General features: G+C 38.8%; 1 protein-coding gene across 2 annotated transcripts in view; it reads left to right on the forward strand.

Moving 5' to 3' along the window:
- Positions 1-1,251: 1,251 nt before the first annotated feature.
- SHPRH (SNF2 histone linker PHD RING helicase) overlaps positions 1,252-19,895 on the forward strand; it is a 56,211-nt gene continuing 37,567 nt past the window's right edge. Inside the window, exons 1-10 of one of the 2 annotated variants that reach the window (XM_075748468.1) lie at positions 1,252-1,464; positions 3,663-4,331; positions 4,742-4,871; positions 10,349-10,564; positions 10,821-10,899; positions 11,692-11,842; positions 13,587-13,689; positions 14,184-14,440; positions 14,843-15,538; positions 19,387-19,638. In XM_075748468.1, coding sequence (XP_075604583.1) covers positions 3,693-4,331; positions 4,742-4,871; positions 10,349-10,564; positions 10,821-10,899; positions 11,692-11,842; positions 13,587-13,689; positions 14,184-14,440; positions 14,843-15,538; positions 19,387-19,638 — 2,523 coding nt within the window. In that variant the 5' untranslated portion in view covers positions 1,252-1,464; positions 3,663-3,692. The remainder of the gene's footprint in view (positions 1,465-3,662; positions 4,332-4,741; positions 4,872-10,348; positions 10,565-10,820; positions 10,900-11,691; positions 11,843-13,586; positions 13,690-14,183; positions 14,441-14,842; positions 15,539-19,386; positions 19,639-19,895) is intronic. The other variant, XM_075748469.1, reaches the window with a different exon arrangement.

The following is a 19,895-nucleotide window of genomic DNA, read 5'->3' on the forward strand; positions in this document are numbered from 1 at the left end:
GTTGTAGTAATGGACTGAGTGATGATTTTAAAGTGAATTTTCATATAGGAACGCCAAACGGTCACATAGCAAACTAAGCATTGTGAATTTAAACAGCCAAACCACCATGGACAACAACCTGATGGCTCCCTTCACTACTGCACACCACAGTTCTGAGCAGCTCCACTGAACCCACAGGGGCCTTACCCTTCCAAAAGGGCTGAAAATGGTAGAGAATCTGACACAGAAAAAAAAAGATTTAATTTGTAAAGACTAATAGTCTAAATGATTGCTCTACAAAAAAAAAAAAAATCATTAACATTACCTTCTTATTGTAAATGGTTTTCCAATTTGTATATTTACAGCTGTTATAAAACCCTGGTGTAGACCTGCATATTTCACAAGATAAATGTTTTCATAGTTTTTATTGAAGTGGTATTTGTCATCAAAACCTCATTGGCCTATTTTGCCTTTTTGCAGTGCTAATTGCCCAGAAATCCACTTTAAATCACTCCTGCCATATGATTTAATGGCTTTGTGTGCCATTTTTCTCAACTGCATCTCACCTCATAGATTACATCAAAGTTCCCACCATCACCACTACTTTGAAGAATTATTTCTGTCACCTTCCCCCGTGTCTGACCGGCCACAGAAACAAAATGGCATCTCCTCTGCTCCACCACAGTTTCTAAACCCGACACACTTTTTAAAGCATTGTTGGTGCAAGCACTTGCACTAAAAGTCACTCGAGCCAAAAGGCTTTCGTAGTTTCCCCCCAGGCGGACTTTCTTCCATCACCCCTTACACAAACACCTGTCACAGATGCCTGAAACACCTCACAAACCCAACGTGGGGCTTTAACCTACCCAATGGCCTGCAATCTCGTTCCTCACGGGCATAACCCAGCCCCTCCTCCTGCTCAGCCTCACTATGTCCGAAGGCTTTGCCTAGGGAAGACGGACGGACCCACGAGGCCACAGGCCGACACACAGACCCAGCGAACTACCACCGCCACCACTCCCACACCCGATTACGCCTGCGCACGCAGCCAATGACGTTACAGCCTCATTCTTGATCCTCCCTCAGCCACGCCCCATTGTGGGCGAACTGCGTTTTCCCCGCCCCCTTGCCCCGGGGACAACGTCTGCGCCTGCGCCGCTCTGCGCCGTCCCGTTGTTTTTCTCGTGAGCGTGGGGGGCGGGGAGAACTGTCACCTTCTTCAGATCCCATTGGTCGCCGGCCGGGCCAGGGCGGGTGCGCGCGCATCCCGGTGCCCGCCTCCCCCTCCGCTGCCCGGGAGGTCCTGCCTACTCTGCCAGCGGCCGGGTGGTCGTGAGTTCCGCCTCCTGCCCCCCCCCCCCCCCCCCGCCCCAACCAGCCCCCCCGCCCCAACCAGCCCCCCCGCTGCCGCTGCGCGGGGGGGGCCTGCCCCGAGCGGGAAGGAGCCGCGGCTGCGAGGGCAGGCGCAGCGGTGTGACCCCTTCGGTACGTTGGTAGCGGTTGGCTCTCCTCTCCCCTCGCCTGCGCGGCCCCGGGAGCCGCAGAGGGGGGCCGCTCCCCGGGGCTCGGGAAGGCGACGGCCGGCTAGTCTGCCTGCCTGCGCGCCTGGCGACCTACGGGCCGTAGCGAGGCAGGGCGGCCTTGCCGCGGCCGGCTGCGGAGTGGCGGAACAGCCGCGGCGGGGCTGGGCGGCCTGGGGGCCTGTGCGAGTGTCCCTGGGGAGCGGTAGGTGCCCCGGGCCGGCTGCTCGTTTCTCGCCTGGCCTCCTGGGCCGCCTGGTAACCGCGGGGGGTGCGGCGGTGGGTAGGCAAACCGCAGCCAGCACGGCCTCTGTGGTAGCAGGTGCCGCGGCAGGTAAATACTGACTGCTGACGAGTAGGCTCGTCCGCGGCTGGCGCCTCCTTCACGAGTTTCAAGTAACTTTCAAGTAACGAGACCTGCCCGCGTCCTGGCGACGGGGTGGGGGGGGGGGGAGGCACCGGCACCGGGGGGGTGGGCGCACAGCCGCGGGCTGCTTGATGTGGCGTTTGTGCACGGCTAAAAGGCGGCTGTTACACAGGCCCCAGGGGTAGCGCTGGCATCGGCGCTGTGTTACCTCAGCGCCACAGGTTACTTCACGGGTGTCTGCTTGAAGGTTTGTGGCTTCACGTTGTAGACACGGCCGTCTCCTGGCCAGAGGAGTTTTAAATAGTTCTACTCAAACAGAGCAATTCTCTCCTGTTTATACGTCAGAGTGTGATGCTGGAGTTGGTGTGCAGGTGCAGACCTGGTGATGCAGGAATCCTTTCTTCGGTTTAAGTACAATGTTATGATATGTGTGCTCGCCGTTAGGCTTTGCTTTGTTTACTGTCAGCAACACGCAGCGTGTGTGAGTATTACATTCAAAACTCACATTTCCTTTCCTTAATTCTGTTGTGCTGAAATTCAAACACAGCAAGACTTGCATATTCCTGCATGTTTATTTTGACTTTCATGGATTATAAAATTTAGTGTTTGGGTTTTTTTATAAGAGCTTTTTAAAATTTTTCAGAATTCTAGGAATTCTGCCTTGTTCCAGCATAAACCCTTTTACCGTTAGGATGTGGGGTACTGGATTTAGTAGTTTAGAATATTTGCCTCTCGTCTTCCTACATTTCTTTAAAAGTTGTATGCAGGAGCTGAATTGATATGGATATCTAAATATTTTCCTGTCTTTGCTGACAAAGACAGTGCTGTAATATGAAGTTGTAAATCTATTGCTGTGTTCAGGCTCCTTATAAAAACAGTATTTAAGAAAAAAAAATTACTATTTGTTTGAGTATTTCATTATGAGTATGTAGTTATTACTTTCCCAGATGGGTCTAATATTCCATAATCTGCTTCATGTGTATAGTTTAGCACGTATACTTTATTTTTTGGTATTTTATCCACAAAATCTGTTCACTGCCTGGGTTGGATCTGTATCTTGATTTACAGTTAGTGAAAATCAGTAAGACTATGCATTTAGTTTGCTGATTAGTCCCATTGAAATGCTCAGTAGAATAAGGGCTTCTCTCTGCAAGCAATTTGTATGTCCAGGTCCCAGGATGCACAGTTGCTTGGGAAAATAAAGTATTCAATACTAGTAGGAAGGCCATTAGAGACTTCTAAGGACAGAACTTGATAGCTTAGCCTCTAAACCATATTTTATGTAATGGCAGATTCCGACTAGCCCTGTGTCAAGTTTGCTTAAAGTTTCATCTCAATGTAGGCTTTGAAAGGAAGGAAGAATTTTGTGAGTGTATTTTCCTTTCACCTGCCCCTGTATCTTCTGTACCACCTGCACTTTTGTTTGTGGAGTTTCTTTTGCCCTTTCCCTCCACCCCCACCTTTGAGGGATTCCATTGCTTCTCGCTTTATATGTCCCCCACAGGATTCTGAGTAACAGCTGTGAAATGTAGCATTCTTGTTGATCTCTGTCCGTAGCTGTCTGGCAAAATGATAAAATAACGTACAAGCTAAATGCTTCATGTCCAGCTTTGTGTGATGGCACAGGGACAGGAGAGGCTCTGTAAAACTAAGTCTCTTTTGAACAGTTAGATTTCTTAGTGCATATGTCTGTGTCCTAAACTTTTGCAAGTCTAGTGGCTACTGCACAGTGAAGTTTCAGTGTGGGCATTTGATTTTGTAATACTTATTGCTGACTAATTTACTTCATCTCACAGAGACTGAAAATACGTTGAGAAAACGACAAAATGAGTAGTCGTCGAAAACGTGCACCTCCCTCAAAAATAGATGAGGAGAAGAAGAAAAAGCTCTGCTGGAATATGCATGAAGACCGGAGAAATGAGGTGATAACATTAGATGATGAAATGACTAATGAGGACCACGTTCCAGGTCCAAGCACTTCTTCTGCCTCCTTCATTGTTATAAATGATGATAGCACTGATGAAGATCTCATTCAAAAAGAAGGCAGTGGCTCAAAATCTGTGAAGTTTTTGACAGTTAATGATGAAGACGACTCTTATTCCATCTTGACTCCTGTGTCAGTACAGCTAAATGTTATAGTCTTGCCATACCGTGTGGATGGTTCCTGGAAAGCTTTGTTGGGAGAATTTGCTCTTCGTCTTCCTTCTGAGCAAATCCTAACAGACAAATTGCATGAAAGGAGCTTTACTTTGATGAGAGGAGACTCTGATCAACTGCAAGTCTGTGTTCATGAAAGAAGTAAAGAAGAGTACAGTAATGAGACAAAAGAATACTTAGGTGCTTATGAACAATGTATTTTGGTGGAAACTACTTTGGGTGGTGAAATATTGGAAGGCTTGAGATGGTTGCAAAAGAAGAAGATAATTGGACTTTATCAAAGACCCAGAGAGGCTCAAGCTTTAAAGGTATGGGTTCCTATATTTGTTTTGCATTTTAAAAGTTCTTTTTTGTTTGAAACGCAACATAAAAACCTCTGAACAACGAAGTCTGGCAGCTAACATTTTTATAATGTGATGAAAATATGCAGTTTCTACATACTTATGTAAATGTTTTCAGTATGGTTTTTCCTAAAAAAAAATATATATATATAAAAAAATCTTTTTACTGTCACACTATTAGTAATGCAATACCTGAAGGAATCACAGAAGCTTTTAGCTGCAATGTACTGTATCCTTTAAATGGTGATTTTAGTACATTTATTATGTCTGTCTACATCTGCTAATTTTCAAAGCACTATTGTTATTTTCATACTCTTTATAAAATTCTTTTCATTCTAACAGTTAATTAAATTATTAACTGTATAAACATTTAACAGGTTGGAATTTACCTTCTGGAAGCTGGGCTAAGTAAAACAGAGTTTCTCAGTGATGGAGGTGGAAGACCCAAAAGAGCTAATCAGCTGGTTCAAAAACTCATGGAAAAGTTCTATAGTTTTTTAATTCCAGGTAATGCGATTCAGTTGAATGTCAATGAATAATTTTTGTTATTAAAGTATGTCTCTTTTTAGTAGCTTTAAATGTAAGAGAAAATAGTAAGTTATTCCTGCCATTTAGAGCAACTTTATTTTCAAGGTTATATTATTAGTTAATTCTCTCCATATTATTATTTGACTATTACTCATATGCTAATTACTTTATGGTCAAATTACAGGTGATAATATTCCTTCTTTACACATAAGGCACTGAGGCACATAGAAGCTTGTGTCCTTACATTTTTGGGAATAAATACAATTTTCACTGATTTTTGTGTGGATTGTTTGAACAGATCTTCAGTCACTTGTCCAAGTTACACAGGAACTGTTTAAAAACCAGGAATTAAATTTTTTGGTACCTAACACACAGCTGTGCAACAGAATTTCTGTTTGGTTTATATTGTAAAGCAGTTATAATGTAAGCTACTACAAAATGCACCTTTAGGACAGTTTTAAGAATACGCCACTGCAAATTTACAAATATGGGCCTTGTCATCATTTTTGAATTGAAGATATGTTTGCCAGATTATACTCATAATGATACAGATTTTTAGGGTGATCAGTGACCACTTCATGGTGTGATAGCTTAGGAAACTCTTTAAAAAACAAAACAAAACAAACCCAAAAACCCCCCAACCACCTTGGTCTTGTTCCTGAGTGTAGGATGGATTCAAAACGTTAGCTGAAGACTGAACTTAGTAACAGTGACCATAATACACTGAGTTTCAGTGGTTTTGAAGAAGCAACAGAAGCCTTGCACACCCTACATAATTGTACTTAATTTCAAAAGGCAGAATTGTATAAAAAAAAATTAGGCAACTTTCTAAAGAGAAGCTAAAAGGAAGAGCTAACAGAATAAAATCTGTACATCCACATCTGCTGCAAAGAACAAACATGCAACTGTCAGAAAAGACTTGAGAGAAGGGTCTACTCTTCAAGTCTATACTCTTGAGAGAGTATAACTCAGTACGTGGGGAAACGAAGATATTGCACATAAGTCATCCTTCAAAAAACTGAAGTAATCTGAAGCAAATTTGTCAGTTTAGGTTTAGAAGCACAATAAAGCAGGTCCAAAAAGAAGACTGAAGAATAAATAGTTTAAGATACAGAAATGAATAGTAATGGTTTTAAATGCATTAGGAGAAATACATTATCATAAATGCATTAGAAGCAGAATATCTGCCAGAGAATTCATAGACTTGAGATGACTAAGGCATATGAAAGAGTGCTCAAATGAAGTAATGCTATAGCAGCTATAGCAGGAAGCTCAATTTTCTTCTCTGCATATCTTCTCAGTGTGGAAGAGTTGGGGAAAGAGATTGTTTGTGGACAAAATGGAACAGTGACCTATTTTGAGATCCAAAATAATCTTCTGCTGGAACTTCAGGCATTTGTCCTCAGTACACTAAAAGATAGCTTTTTATGGACTACATAGTTGAGTGTAGCTTACAGGTGAAGAGGCAATGTAGCCTCTGAAAGGGAACACGTGCTCCTCAAAGTTACTGGAGCAAGAATGTCAACCTAAGTGATTGGGTCGTTATGCCTTAACTTACCTTTTCAGAAGCCATGCAACTAGCTCAGGCTCATAAAGGAGCTATGTTGCCAACTGGTAAGTTTTCTGACCATTTTTCAGCACGTACATTTTGATGTGGTGGGAAAATAATAATATAGTCTTGATTCTATGCCAATGAATACCATGTAAATGACTAAGTAAAATAGAGGATATGGAGAATAGAAATAAAAGGTTGTCAATGTGTATGAAGATCACCAGTCAAGTCCCACAAAGGCATGTGCAGCTTAATGTATCCCTAATGCTTTAGGAAATACAGTGATTAGTGAGATGGCATCTTCAACAAACTTGAAATGTATTATTCAGCATAATAGAGACTAAGAAGGACTGAAAGCTTGCAAGCAGACTAGGCAATGGAGATTCAGTATAAATTCAATATAGATAAATATAAAGCAATGCAGAAGAAAAAACCCTTCACATTAGTCAAAAAAAAAAAAGATGGCCTCTCTGCTGACTGTTGCAATTAGGGTTGTAATTCAGTAGGTAGGTGTGTAGCTCAGTAAATGCATAAACATAGTGTTCATTGTCAACCCAAATAAAAGGTAAAGGACTGTCCTGAAAGTATTAGAGAACAAAACAGGATCATTAAACCACTATATAAGTCCATAGCATGCATTATGCTATGCTCCAAATTCAGAGTTAAAGTATGTCACAGAAATGGAAAAGATTTGGGAAGGAAGACCCCATGCAGTTGCACAGTGAAACCAGTTATATTTTCTGACAGATTTTGAGCATGTACTTTTTTATGTAGCATAAAATGATATAGCCCTGATTCTACGCTGATGAATGCATTCCTATTAAGAAGCATAAATTGACTTCCATTTCTAACAACTTAGTCTGTGTTTGAATTTCACCTGGTTTTAAATAGATTTAATTGAAATATTTGTAAAACTGCATGTAAGTATGTATTTTAGCACTTGTCAATATCCATCTAAAATGAACTCTGTTACGCAACAACGTTTCAAGATGAGGCTGCTTGTTCTCTGCATTGATGAGCAAATTCTTGTGTTGATGGAATTGCGCACAAGGATTTACATCAATAAGGGATGTGAGCTCTCTATCCCTACATTAAATTTGTACATACTTGGTTTTGAGACTGTGGTAGCAATTCTATCTCAAGTTATGGCAAGCATAGACTAGATGCATTAATGGGTCTGAAAAAGAATGACAAAATATTGAATATGCAGAAGCTTTACGAGTTTTGAACATTAATTGTAGAGTTAACCATTTTTCGAGAAATTTGTTTACAGAGATTTCTTTTGTTTAATAAATAGCTGGTTTTATAATAGCTTGTATCCTGTATCTGCTGTATAATATTACATGTTGCTTGTTGTTGCTTCAGTGAACGCACAAGCATAGATCATTTATAGATTCAGGTAGCTGCTTTCTTAATATGAAAAAGCCTGTAGTCTTTATAATTAACATTTAAAAAAAAAAGACTGAAATATCTGTTTAATTGCTATTTGTTCTAGTGAATGGTAAATGGTAAATGGAGGTTGTTTTTCTAGAATGTCATGGAACTATAGTATGACATACAGTAGAATGGCAATAGCATATACCATTGTCCTTCAGTTTTCTTAAGAATAAATTCTTAAAGAATTTTTTGGTCTTTGTATGGCATTTTTTAACACCAAATGTGAAGCAACAAGTTTTCCATTAATCTAGAATAAAGGGGGAAGATTACAGTTTCGTTGATGTAGATATTACTATACACCAATCTGGAAACTGCCCTACAGATAAAACTGAAAGATCTACTGCAGATGCAATAGCAAAACTTTAGTTCAGTCACTGAAGGAATTAAGTAGAATACTTGATTATGAAACATACCAGAAAAAGTGAATTTTTAGATAGTACAATATAATCTGTTTCTCAAAGGTAAAAAATACTAAGATGAAAGCTATGTAATTGAATTACATTTTGAAATGGTTGAAAGCATAATTAAATATTCATTGTTTCATAAGTAACAGAGAGAGGAAAACTTCCTTAGCATCCTTTTAAAAATCCCTTTGGTACACAGAACCATTTAATCGGGGAAAAAAATATTTGAGAGAATAAACAAAACAGGAAAAGTAAGGACAAAACATACCCAATTGTATGAAAAAACTTTAATTTTACTTTTAAGTATATCGTAGTCTTTGCTCCCCTGTAAAATACTGGATAGACTTAGTTCATATAGAAATTCATAGAGTTTATTATGCTGTGAAATGTGAGAGTTGAAAACAGTTATTTTAGCAAGTGTGATGATAGGTGTCATTATAGATCAACTTCATTGATCAAAGGTATGCTTTGCAATCACTAATTTCTCTGTTCTTTCCATGAAGTGAGGAATGTGTGAGAGGATCCCTTGGAACGGTTTCTGTAGTATAAAAAGCTGCATGCTGTGCTTGGTGCTTTTCCTTTGGCTGGAACATCAACATATGCACTCTGGTTGCCTCCTTTACATTACAAGTCTTTATATGTACAGTTTTCATGAATTTATAGAAACTTAATGTCTTTCAGAATTCTCTTTTCCCTTGTGAAGCACTGGAATTGTTCCATTGACTTAAAAGGATTAGGGGAGGACACTGATGGCTGGCATGCCTAGGCACATCAGTTGCTGTTTTTTGTTTTGGAAACTGTTCTTCACCTTCACCATTCCTTTGAATGAAAGAAAGCTTTTGCTTTACCTGTAAGAGATTCCTAATAGCAGCCTCCAAATGTTGTTTTAAGATTAAGCTCTGGTGTTTGTGCCAGGCACATCTCTTTGTTAGTGCGAGGCATTGTAATTATAATTTGATTTAATTGTGCCTGCCATCAGCTGTTTTCTCTTTTTATCACTATATTATACTTTTAAATATACTTTAAGGTCACCTTGTGCTGAAAATGCTGGCCTTGATTTCTAATTTTATTTTTTTTGAGAAAAATTCTGCAAGGTGGCTTTAATACTAGCTAGAGTTAGTATCTTTCTTTGAACTGTAGAGTTGTACAGTTGTTCCTAGGTACTGTTCCTGACAACTATTTTATTGGTACCAATGTTTTTAATTTGAGACCTAAAATACCTTTAAAACTTGTCCTCTTAAGTCTTTTCTTCCCTCATCTTACGTCAGTTTCCTAATATGCTGATCCTTGAATTCTTCCTGAATTTTTGTTTATGGTGCTTAAGTTCTGTGGATGCCCATATACCCAAATCATGTGAAAAATATATAAGCACAAGGCCTTCTTTCCTAGAGGGTAGAAAAGAAGGGTAGGCCTTCTGTGCTGGAGGGTACATACTTCTTTTGAGGTGGGATTTTAATTTCTAATGTATGCCTTGTCTGAATTTTTGCCATGATGCAAGTGGTGAGAATTTCATGTTGTCCTACTGCTACAATTTTCTTATCCAGATGGATAATTTAAAATTAACATGAAAGCTCACTGAAGAGGATCTCCTGTTGTTTTTTTTTAATAAGATGTTTTATCAAGAAAGGCTTTATTTCATGAAAAATGTACAAATCCTTGGTGACTCACTGTGTTTTTTCCCTTTCTATAAGATCATTGACCCATGTTAACATGTAAGTCTGAAATGTGAGTTATTTGTGGTTCTGTATCAGTTGGAAATGTTTAGTGGAAGGCCTTTATTAAATAAATAAGGTCTGGTCATTCTATCCCTAAATTCTAAAGGAAGGGCTTTGCTGATTATGTATACCTCTGTGATCGCCATAGCATGTTAATCTTAACTTTCAGGAAAGTAGCGCTCATTGTTTCCTATTGCTGCTAACTGAGGCAGGTGCAGTCATATAATAAAGATGATGTTTTGCTTTGCTTGCTTTCATGTGTTAACTAAATATGTTGCAACATAATTTACTAAAATGTTGACCAAAGTTGATTGATAGTGCGTGTCTTGAATGACTTGGTGTATGCAGATGAGCTGGAGGAAGATGAGGAAGAATCTGACATGGAACTAGAGCGACAAAATATTGAAGAGCTTTATGACTTTGTAAGGCACACCCATCAGCAGGAGATCCAGTTACTGAGAGAGGATGTGCAGCACCCTGCATTAATTCCTATTCTGAGGCCATACCAAAGTGATGCTGTGAACTGGATGCTTCACCGAGAGAACCTCACAAGCACTCCAAGCAGTGGCAAGTATATGGGTCTGGAAAACTTGCATAATTGAGAAAAGTGGTGTTGTATTGTCAGCAGTAATGTTTCCTTGCTGTTTGTTTAGAAACTTTGTTAATTATGTCATTACTATTTTTATAAAAGCTGTTGTTTGGGTAGTATACTAGGTGTCTGCTTTTTGTCTCTAAATGTCACAATAAGGCTGAGCAATTCTAAGCAGTTTGCTGTTTGTAGAGCAACCTCATAATAGTAACACGAACTCTTTCTCCATAGAAAATGCACTACACTTCTTATGGCGGGAGGTCATCACTCTGGATGGAGTAAAAATCTACTATAATCCATTTACTGGCTGGTATGTTTTTACAGTTATCTCTTTCTGAGAACACCTCAAGGTGTGAAGACCTTATGGGCAGCTTTTATCTGGAGGATATAAGATAATCTGTAACTGTCATTTTTCAGTTAGCAACTAAAGAATTATAACAGTGATGTCTTTATTTTGGGGGGGGGGGGGGGGAAGGCAAAATGGAGTATATAATGCACAGGTAAATATGTAAATCTTGAGTTGATATAATTTTTAAAGTTTTGGGGTTTTTAAAATTTCAATGCAAATTTGTGGTTTTAAGTTTAACCTTTTTTTTTTTAAATTAGAGCATTGGAAGCTTTGACCTTCTGTTCCAGTGTTTTTAAAATCTAAAAGGAGGAGACAGTATAATGCTTTTTATTAATGCTGAGTATTGCATTACTAGTTCTGTTGCACTTTTCTCTTTGATTTGGTTAAAGCAGAACTTTTTGATTGCTAGTTTGTTTTTGTTTTTTCCCCCTGTGTAACTTTGAGATCTTTAACACATGTGAATATAAATATATTTCAAATATATTTGGAGACTAATCTAAGGTTAGCAAGGCAAGGACTGTTAGGAGTGGGGAGAAAATCCAAAAATGTCTGGCATACATATTCATCTGGGTCAGGTTTGTACACCCAAAAAGCTTGCTAGTTTTTGTCAATCTCAGCTTAGCTAATCAAAGATAGTGCCTTATCTTACAAACTTTTCCTTGCTGAAGCTATGCTCTGTGTGTCCCTGAACACATGCTTCTGTCACACCATTCTAGTTACTGACTTTCATTTGAGAATGTACTTGAATTTTAGTATTATCCGTGAATATCCGATTGCTGGACCCCAGTGGCCTGGAGGTATTTTGGCAGATGAGATGGGTCTTGGAAAAACAGTAGAAGTGTTGGCTCTTATTCTGACTCATACCCGACCAGACATTAAACAAGATGATCTGACATTGCCTGAGGTAAGAAAAGTAGGATGAGATTTAGTACGAAGAAAATACTTTTAATGGAAATGCACTTCTTCACTTGAGTTTATTGCTTTCTGTTTTATAGAAGTCCAGATTTAAAGCTGGATTAAAGTACAGTGAAAGTTTTTGCTTTGTAGGATGTGATCCTTGGTGACATAAATAGTGGAATGGTTTGCATGAGAAACAATTGATAGTTTGCCATTGTTGAAGGGTGTTAGCAAGCAACTGCACTGTTAATAGGCTCTTGGTAGTTTACATGTACTCCAGGAGTGTATAAATATGTAATTTATTCTACTATGCTGGAAATCATTCTCCACTTCATTGTATTGATGAGTGTCAAACATCCATTAGACGCACGTTATGTGCTAAAATAGGGATGATTTAAATTCAGTGAATAAAGATTTCTGCTCCCCCTCCATTTCATATAATAAATGGGCTTATTTAGCAGCAGTTTTATGCCTGATCACTTTACTAGTCATACATCCTGTGGAAACAGCACATTCACAAAACCAAAAAATTCTCTCTGAAGGGAGAGAACCTTTATTCTTAAGTAAACTCTTACTATTTCCATGGATTCCATCTTTTTGAATTCATAGCAGCAAGCTTCATTGTACATCTATTCATAATGATCTCCTGCCTGCTTGTAATTTTTATCAGTTAGGCTCGATTCAAAAGATTAGTTTTCTTCTTAAATATATCAGAGGGTCAGCACTGAGGAGTGTGAAGAGGGGAGTATTAGCACTAAAGCATCTGGATGTCAACTGGCCACAACAGCTAGAGCCCATGGCTTTTGGAGAGCTGGAGTTATGAAACTGTTTGATTTGAGTAGCTGGGACAGACATCTTGGCTAATATTTTTGGCATCTTAATGAACAGAATTATATGACATTGCCTGTGGTTAAAAGGCACTATTCCACTCATCCAGAAGGCCCCTTGTCATCTGTATTTTTCTTGTCTTCCAATATAAAATGTCTTTGTATGATGTGCTGGAAAAATAAAAGTGCTGTATTCCAACAGAGACTTTTTGGATCACTCCTGGCTCATGTAAGCCAATGTGAGAGTTGCTGCAAGTATTTCAGCTCACTGTTGGGCTCAAACAGTGTCTGGGGTTTCATTGCAGTTACTGTTAAGAACTCTGCAAAGCAACCAATTGGGCAGGGCAAAGTGAAGTGTCAATGAATACAGCTTTATAATAGTTAATCATAAAAATATTGGCACTGCATTTGTTCCAACTTTAGGATACTTTTTTTATATCCTGGTTCTTGAGTATACATCTCCTTGAATTAAATAACTATTCTTGAATCACTAATAGAGTAAATTTTTGGAGACAATCCCTAAAAAGAGAAACTTACTTGTAATACAGCTAACTAGGGCTTTTCAATCTATATTGCTTACCTCCTTTTGTGTTTCCAGCTATATATTAAATATATATTTTCCCCATCAGTAACCTAGATCACTTACAGCTATAGATTCCTGCAACTTAATTCTGAATTAGTGGAGGACCCAAACAGCTTGCTTTCTGTTATCAGTGCAGGGGGTTGAACACCATTTGCTGAGGAACTGAACTGAATGGGGCATCACTCAGCTCACTTTTTAGTGTACAATCTGAGCAAATTAGTGAGATCAGAGCACACATCTATAGCAGCTCATGCTTATTTTCAAATGTGAGAAGATTAATGAAGTTCAGAATTACTGTGAAGAGACATGAGCTAATTATTGTTAAATGTTATCTGCATTAGGGTAAGCTTGTGAACTACTTTGTTCCACCTCAACCTTTAGAAGGAAATAAAAAGAAACCAAGGGAAATGGACCTTAAAATGAAGGAAAAGATACAGTATCCCAGTAAGTATTTCTGATAACTTTCTTTAATACATTATAGGCTTTTGTCATAAGGCTTATATTCTCCACTGACTGAGTCCAAGGCTGCTCTTTACTTCGGCAGAGTGAAATGTTTCTTCTTCTGAGCGCTGTGGTGTAGTATTGCATGCTACAAACAAGTGATCCATACTTAAAGTTACCAACACAAATCTCTGTTACGGAGCTCCATGTAACTGAAGGTTGTTGTAAGAGAGTTTACACATTTCACTGAAATATACTGTCTTTTTATAAGCTTCAGTAAGAAAATTGGGTGATGTATTTCTATTGCTACTCAGTATTGTCTTAGAATCACTGAAAAATAGTGATTTGTAGGGCTACCTCAAGTAAAGCATTGTCAAAACTGCTGCCTGTCTATTTTATTTGCATTGGTTTTAGATGTTCCCTTAATATCCATTCTGAGGTAACTTTCATTTTATGAGCTGTAAGTTGGTTTTGTTTTGCTTTGATTCTACATATAGGCTTACGAGTGATGATACTAGCAGCTGTAAAGGAAATGAATGTGAAGAAAGGAGCATCCATTATTGCAATATTTAAGTACATCAGTGCTATATATAGGTATGACATACAGAGAAATAGACGGCTTCTCAAAAGAACTCTAGAAAAACTAATTGCAGAACAAGTAGTAGAGCAAGTCAAAGGACACGGTCTGGCTGGGTCTTTCAAGCTGGGAAAAAATTACAAGGAACAGAAGAGGCGAGAAAGAACGAAAGAGCAGGTAAAACATGCAGCCTTAGTTACTTCAAAGAATGTTGCAAAGGCAGATCTTATTTCTACCAATTGCATACTACTAACTGTGTCTGTGTGCACTAGCTTATTGTTAAAAAAAGAAAATAAGAGCATTTGCTTGACATTCGTGAACAAATAAGCAGAAATCAAATTTGGGGCTAAAATATTAACTACATCTGTCATAAATATTTTTAATATAGTGCTGCAGGGCCTGGCAGATGTATTGTTCTTACTGTGAAGTTGTCTTTTAAACACCAGTACTGTTATATCAAACTGGAAATTGATATAAAATTTAATACCTATGTCTTGATGTGTTTATATCAGCGTTCAACAAAAACCCCAAAAAAGGTGAGGAGGAAGTCTGACATTCTTGGTTAATTTTACTTTGTAGATAACAAGGACTTCAGAATTCATTCAGAAGCAGCGGTTGATTGATGCTAAAACTCAAACCAAAGAATCAAGAAATAGTGATGCCACTTCTGAAAATGTCCGTAAAACCCCTTTACAGGTGGATATCACCATGGAAGAACATGATTATTGTACAATGAGCAAAAATACCAGGAAATATGAAGCAGATCATGAGAACTCTGTAAAAGAGGGTGATGTTCAGCAGGAGGCTGTGGTTCCAAAGTCTTCTGATTTGCGTGGCAGCCTCTTTGTCCCCAGTGACGTGAGCAGTCATCCTGATTCTGATGTTTCTAAAACTACAGCTGATGTCCAGCAGGAACCCCCAAGGGATGAGTCCTCACGTTCCCAAGAACATGCCAGCAGTAGCATACAACATACCAGTTCTGTATTTCCATTTAATACCTCTGAATATCGTTTTGAATGCATCTGTGGTGAGCTTGGATTGGCTGACTATAAAGCTCGTGTGCAGTGCCTGAAATGTCACTTATGGCAGCATGCAGAATGTGTAAACTACAAAGAGGAAAACCTGAAGATCAAGCCCTTCTACTGTCCCCATTGTCTTGTGGCAATGAAACCAGTTTCCACAGGAGCAACTCTGATAATTTCTCCAAGTTCTATTTGTCATCAATGGGTAGATGAGATCAACAGGCATGTAAGATCATCTTCTCTTCGGGTTCTGGTAAGATTATATAGCTTCATAGTCTGGAGAACTATTTTATCAAGGCTTGGGGCTTCCTTTCTATCACTCTGTATCATGTGAAGTTCAGAGTTTTCTTTGTCCTCTGTGTCAGAATTCTGTGTTTCTTGCTATTAGACGCACCACACGGTGTATTGTCGTAGAAAGACTGTCTGCATTTAGTTCTTCAGTTTTTCCTTATTAGTTGGTCACTGGGAAATGATACAATGGACTAGATATCTTTATCAAATGGAAGCAAATCTTGAGCAGTTGCCACAGGTGATTTCTGAGAGGGAAGGCTGTTTGTGTTAGCTATTTTTTTCTGAAAGATCTTAGAAAGGCCTAACTATACGTGTTTTGGCAGTGTCAAGTCTCACTGTACGCTTCCACCCAAGCAGCTCTCTGACAGTTGCTTCTCATTTTGTTCTAGATAAAACCAAATGTTTCAGTAGGTAAACAGCGTACTTTTGAATTTCTGGTTCTCAGGCATAACGAAGGAAGTCTTGGGCCTTGGTGTTCACTGAGAATAACACCATTACAACTTGGGCATTGTCTCTGTAACATCTGCCATATTTACTAGGATGTTGCTTATCTGGAGATCTTGTGTTGTCCTTCTAATTGATTTCTAATAGTTCTATCACTAAAATAAAACTTAGTAATTATGGCTATACAGGATTTTTCTGAATATAGTTATCACAGCATTCAAGGGTAGCCATTGTCTTCTAATGATGTAGTCAAGTTTTATCCTTCATATTTTTGGTAGGCGAGAACCTTTGTGTTGTGGTTTTACCCCAGCTGGCAGCTGAGCCCCGTGCAGCCACTCGCTCACTGTGGCCCCCCACCCCCCACCCCCCCCCGCCCAATGGGATGGGGGAGGAGAAAATTGGAAAAAGTTAGTGAGAAAACACATGGGTTGAGATAAAGACAGTTTCATATGTAAAGCAAAAGCTATGCGCACAAGCAAAGCAAGGAATTCATTCGCCATTTCCCATGGGCAGGCAGGTGTTCAGCCATCGCCAGGAAAGCAGGGCTCCATCGTGTGTTAATGGTTACTTGGGAAGACAAATGCCATCACTCCCAATGCTGCTGCCCTCTCCCCCACCCCCCAGTCCCTCCTCTTCCCTAGGCTCCTTATAAACTGAGCATGACGTCACACGGTATGGAATATCCATTTGGTCAGTTTGGGTCACCTGTCCTGTCTGTGTCCCCTCCCAACTCCTTGTGCACCCCCAGCCATCCCGCTGGCAGGGCAGTGCGAGAAGCGGAAAAGGCCTTGGCTCTGTGTGAGCACTGCTCAACAACAGGTCCATAGAACAAAAACATCTCTGTATTATCAACACTGCTTCCAGCACAAATCCAAAACATAGCCCCATGCTAGCTACTATGAAGAAAATTAACCCTCTCAGCTGAAACCAGGACACTTTGTAATGATAAAGTGCTTTGAGAACCCTTAGATTTTGAATAAAATAACTAGTAGTAGATTGATAAAGAGAGGAAGCTTTGTATTTGGGGATATATCCGATACCTTCACCTATCCTTCATAGATGCCCAATGTATAAATGAATTCTAGGCCTCCAGTAAGCCATTTATGTGAGCAATTTAATTAGCTTTAGTGCAGCAACTAACAAATGTGTAAAACTTGCACCATTTTCATTGGACCCAGTCCAAGTTTTATACCAAGCTTTGATGAAAACTGTCAGAAATAGATTTACACGGTAACAGTAAAATAGCTGATTGTTAGTACTTTAAGCTGTGTGACACCTTCCATTCTAAGATACTGTTTTAATTTTATTCTAATGACCTACTGTAAGTCATCCAGACTTGCTTTCAGTGTTGCTTCAGAAAGAAAATTTGTTGAGGTTTTTTTCTCTAAAGTTAAAAAGAAAATAGTGCAGATGTTTCAAAGAACCAGTTTCCCATGTTAACAGGTTTTGCATTGCATATGAAGGGTGTTTTTTCTTGTTGCAACTGCTTACAACCCATGGGAAATTCTAATGATTTTATGTAATAGAACAAGAAATTAAAATTTATCAGTAGCTCTTGCTTTGTGGCAGGTTGTCTTTTCCTGCTGCTGTGAAAACAAAGAAAACTTGGCCAAGTTATAAACCTCCGTAAAATCTGTTCATAAATACTTGGAAGAGATCATTAGACTTTGACAGCTTTTTTTTTTTTTCTTCTTAACAGTTGCTTCAGCGAGCATGCTCTTTTTTTACTTTTACCCCTTCCCGTTCTCCCTCTTGAGTTCATGTGCATTGACCTCGTTGCACATGCTCTGTTGTCACAGTCTGGGGCTGAACAGACATTTTCTGGAACTGTTTCCTTCAGTTGACAGAAACACTGTCTGCCTTATGCACGAATGTAGAGGAAGATCATTACTGGAATGAAAAGAACAGTAACAGTGAAATTAACACTGAAATCGTGCACTGGTCATCAAGGGGTAAAGGGGGGGGGGAATCAGCAAAGGTTTTATAGTGTCACCGTAATTTTTAATTATTACTTGTGTGAATTAAGAGAACTTTAATGTTTGTGACACTATGAGGGACTGCAAGATGGTGTGAATTTCATAAATGGCAAAAGTGTTTGTAGGTAGTTGCACATAAGAATGAGCCAGCTTGGTTAGTGTTTATATAATAAATCATGAATTCTCAGAATGAAAGGGGAGTAGAGAAAGATGCTAGCTATTTGAAGATAAGACTAGAATATAGAGTCTTTCTAAAAAAGAGATATTCCTCTATCTGTCAGAAGAAAGCCTTATCTATTTTAATACTGTGATTAATATTAATAGATGAGTGGTAAGAAGTAGCTGATGATAAAATTCTTAAAGTAAGCAATGGATGCCTGTAACTTTGAAGGAGGTTTCTGAGGTAAATTGGGAGCAAGAGAAAAAGTTTGTATGAGAAGGAAAAAAAAAAGGCAATTGATATATAGCTCTGGTAATAATTGCTTTTAGTAGCTAAAAATCCTAGAGATGAGAAAACACTGCTATTTTCAAAATATTTTTTGATTCTGTGCTATACCACACATTATTGGAAATTTTAACATGTTTTGGTATTGTACGTATATTGGTACTTGTAATAGGTACTGTATTTTCTTTAAATGTAGAATGCTACCATGGGGAAGCATGTAGTAAAATGTTTGGTTTAGCTTGTTGGTTTTTTTGTTTAAGCTACTGTATGTTTCAGAAAGGATTATGCTTAAAATGACAAGGGAGATAAGAAAAGTACTTCTGATATTAGAACAAATGTCAATATGAAAGGTTTATAATAATATTCTGTTGGTGCACAGACATTGTTTCTTTCTAGGGTGTACTGTCTATTTCATAGTCTCTGTAGAAATCCTTTTTGTAGATAAAACATTACCCAGAGTATAATTTGTGGGGGGGTTTAAATATTTCACTGCATACTTCTGTCTTTGCCTAATGATCTGTGAAATTCTTGGGGCAGTGGGAGGAAAGGTAAAGGAGAGGAGAGGACAAGTAACACTGACTTAACATAATGTCGCTCCGTACAACATTACAGAATACTTAATCTTGCACACAACTGTTGCAACAAATAACTATTGTAGCAAATACTGAAGTCTTCTTCAAAGGAAAAAAATAATGTTTTGCGAAGGTATTAATACTTATACATAAAAATTTTGCATCAATGTCTGTATTGCATTTATTAGCTGTGTTACTTATATGGATTTCCTACCATGCTACTACATGAATACAGGTTTTATGAAGGATTTCATATTATGTGAGGAACACTTCTAAAAGCATGTATGTATTTAGCTGTACTGGTATTTTTGCATTTTTATTAAAGTCTCTTACCTTCATTCTTTGTTGTGCTATTGAATACACATCTACCTAGGTGTATCAAGGTGTGAAGAAGCATGGGTTTTTGCAGCCACACATGTTGGCAGAGCAGGAGGTGGTTATCACTACATATGATGTCCTCCGCACTGAACTGAACTATGTAGATATACCCCACAGTAACAGCAAAGATGGGCGCCGTTTCAGGAACCAGAAGCGGTACATGGCCATCCCAAGCCCCTTAGTAGCAGTGGAGTGGTGGAGGATCTGCCTTGATGAAGCACAAATGGTTGAATGTACTACTGCAAAGGTATGACATTCCCAGTCATGCATTTATTTAACTTGAAAAGATTTTTGACAAGCTTATTGTAAATTATACAATAGCCTTCCCTCTCCCCCTCTTAATGTTCAGTGCACTCAGGTAATTTGTCCTTGTAGCTTGTTCTTTAGAAGCACATTTTTTGTTGGAGATATTTACTATTAAATGGTTCTGCTGTTGGAATTTTGGCAGACTGTGAAGTATATCCAGCTCAAAAAATACTTAACATAATCTATACTGACAGTTTA

Source organism: Balearica regulorum, chromosome 3 (assembly GCF_011004875.1).
Source record: "Balearica regulorum gibbericeps isolate bBalReg1 chromosome 3, bBalReg1.pri, whole genome shotgun sequence".
Lineage (NCBI taxonomy): Eukaryota > Metazoa > Chordata > Aves > Gruiformes > Gruidae > Balearica > Balearica regulorum.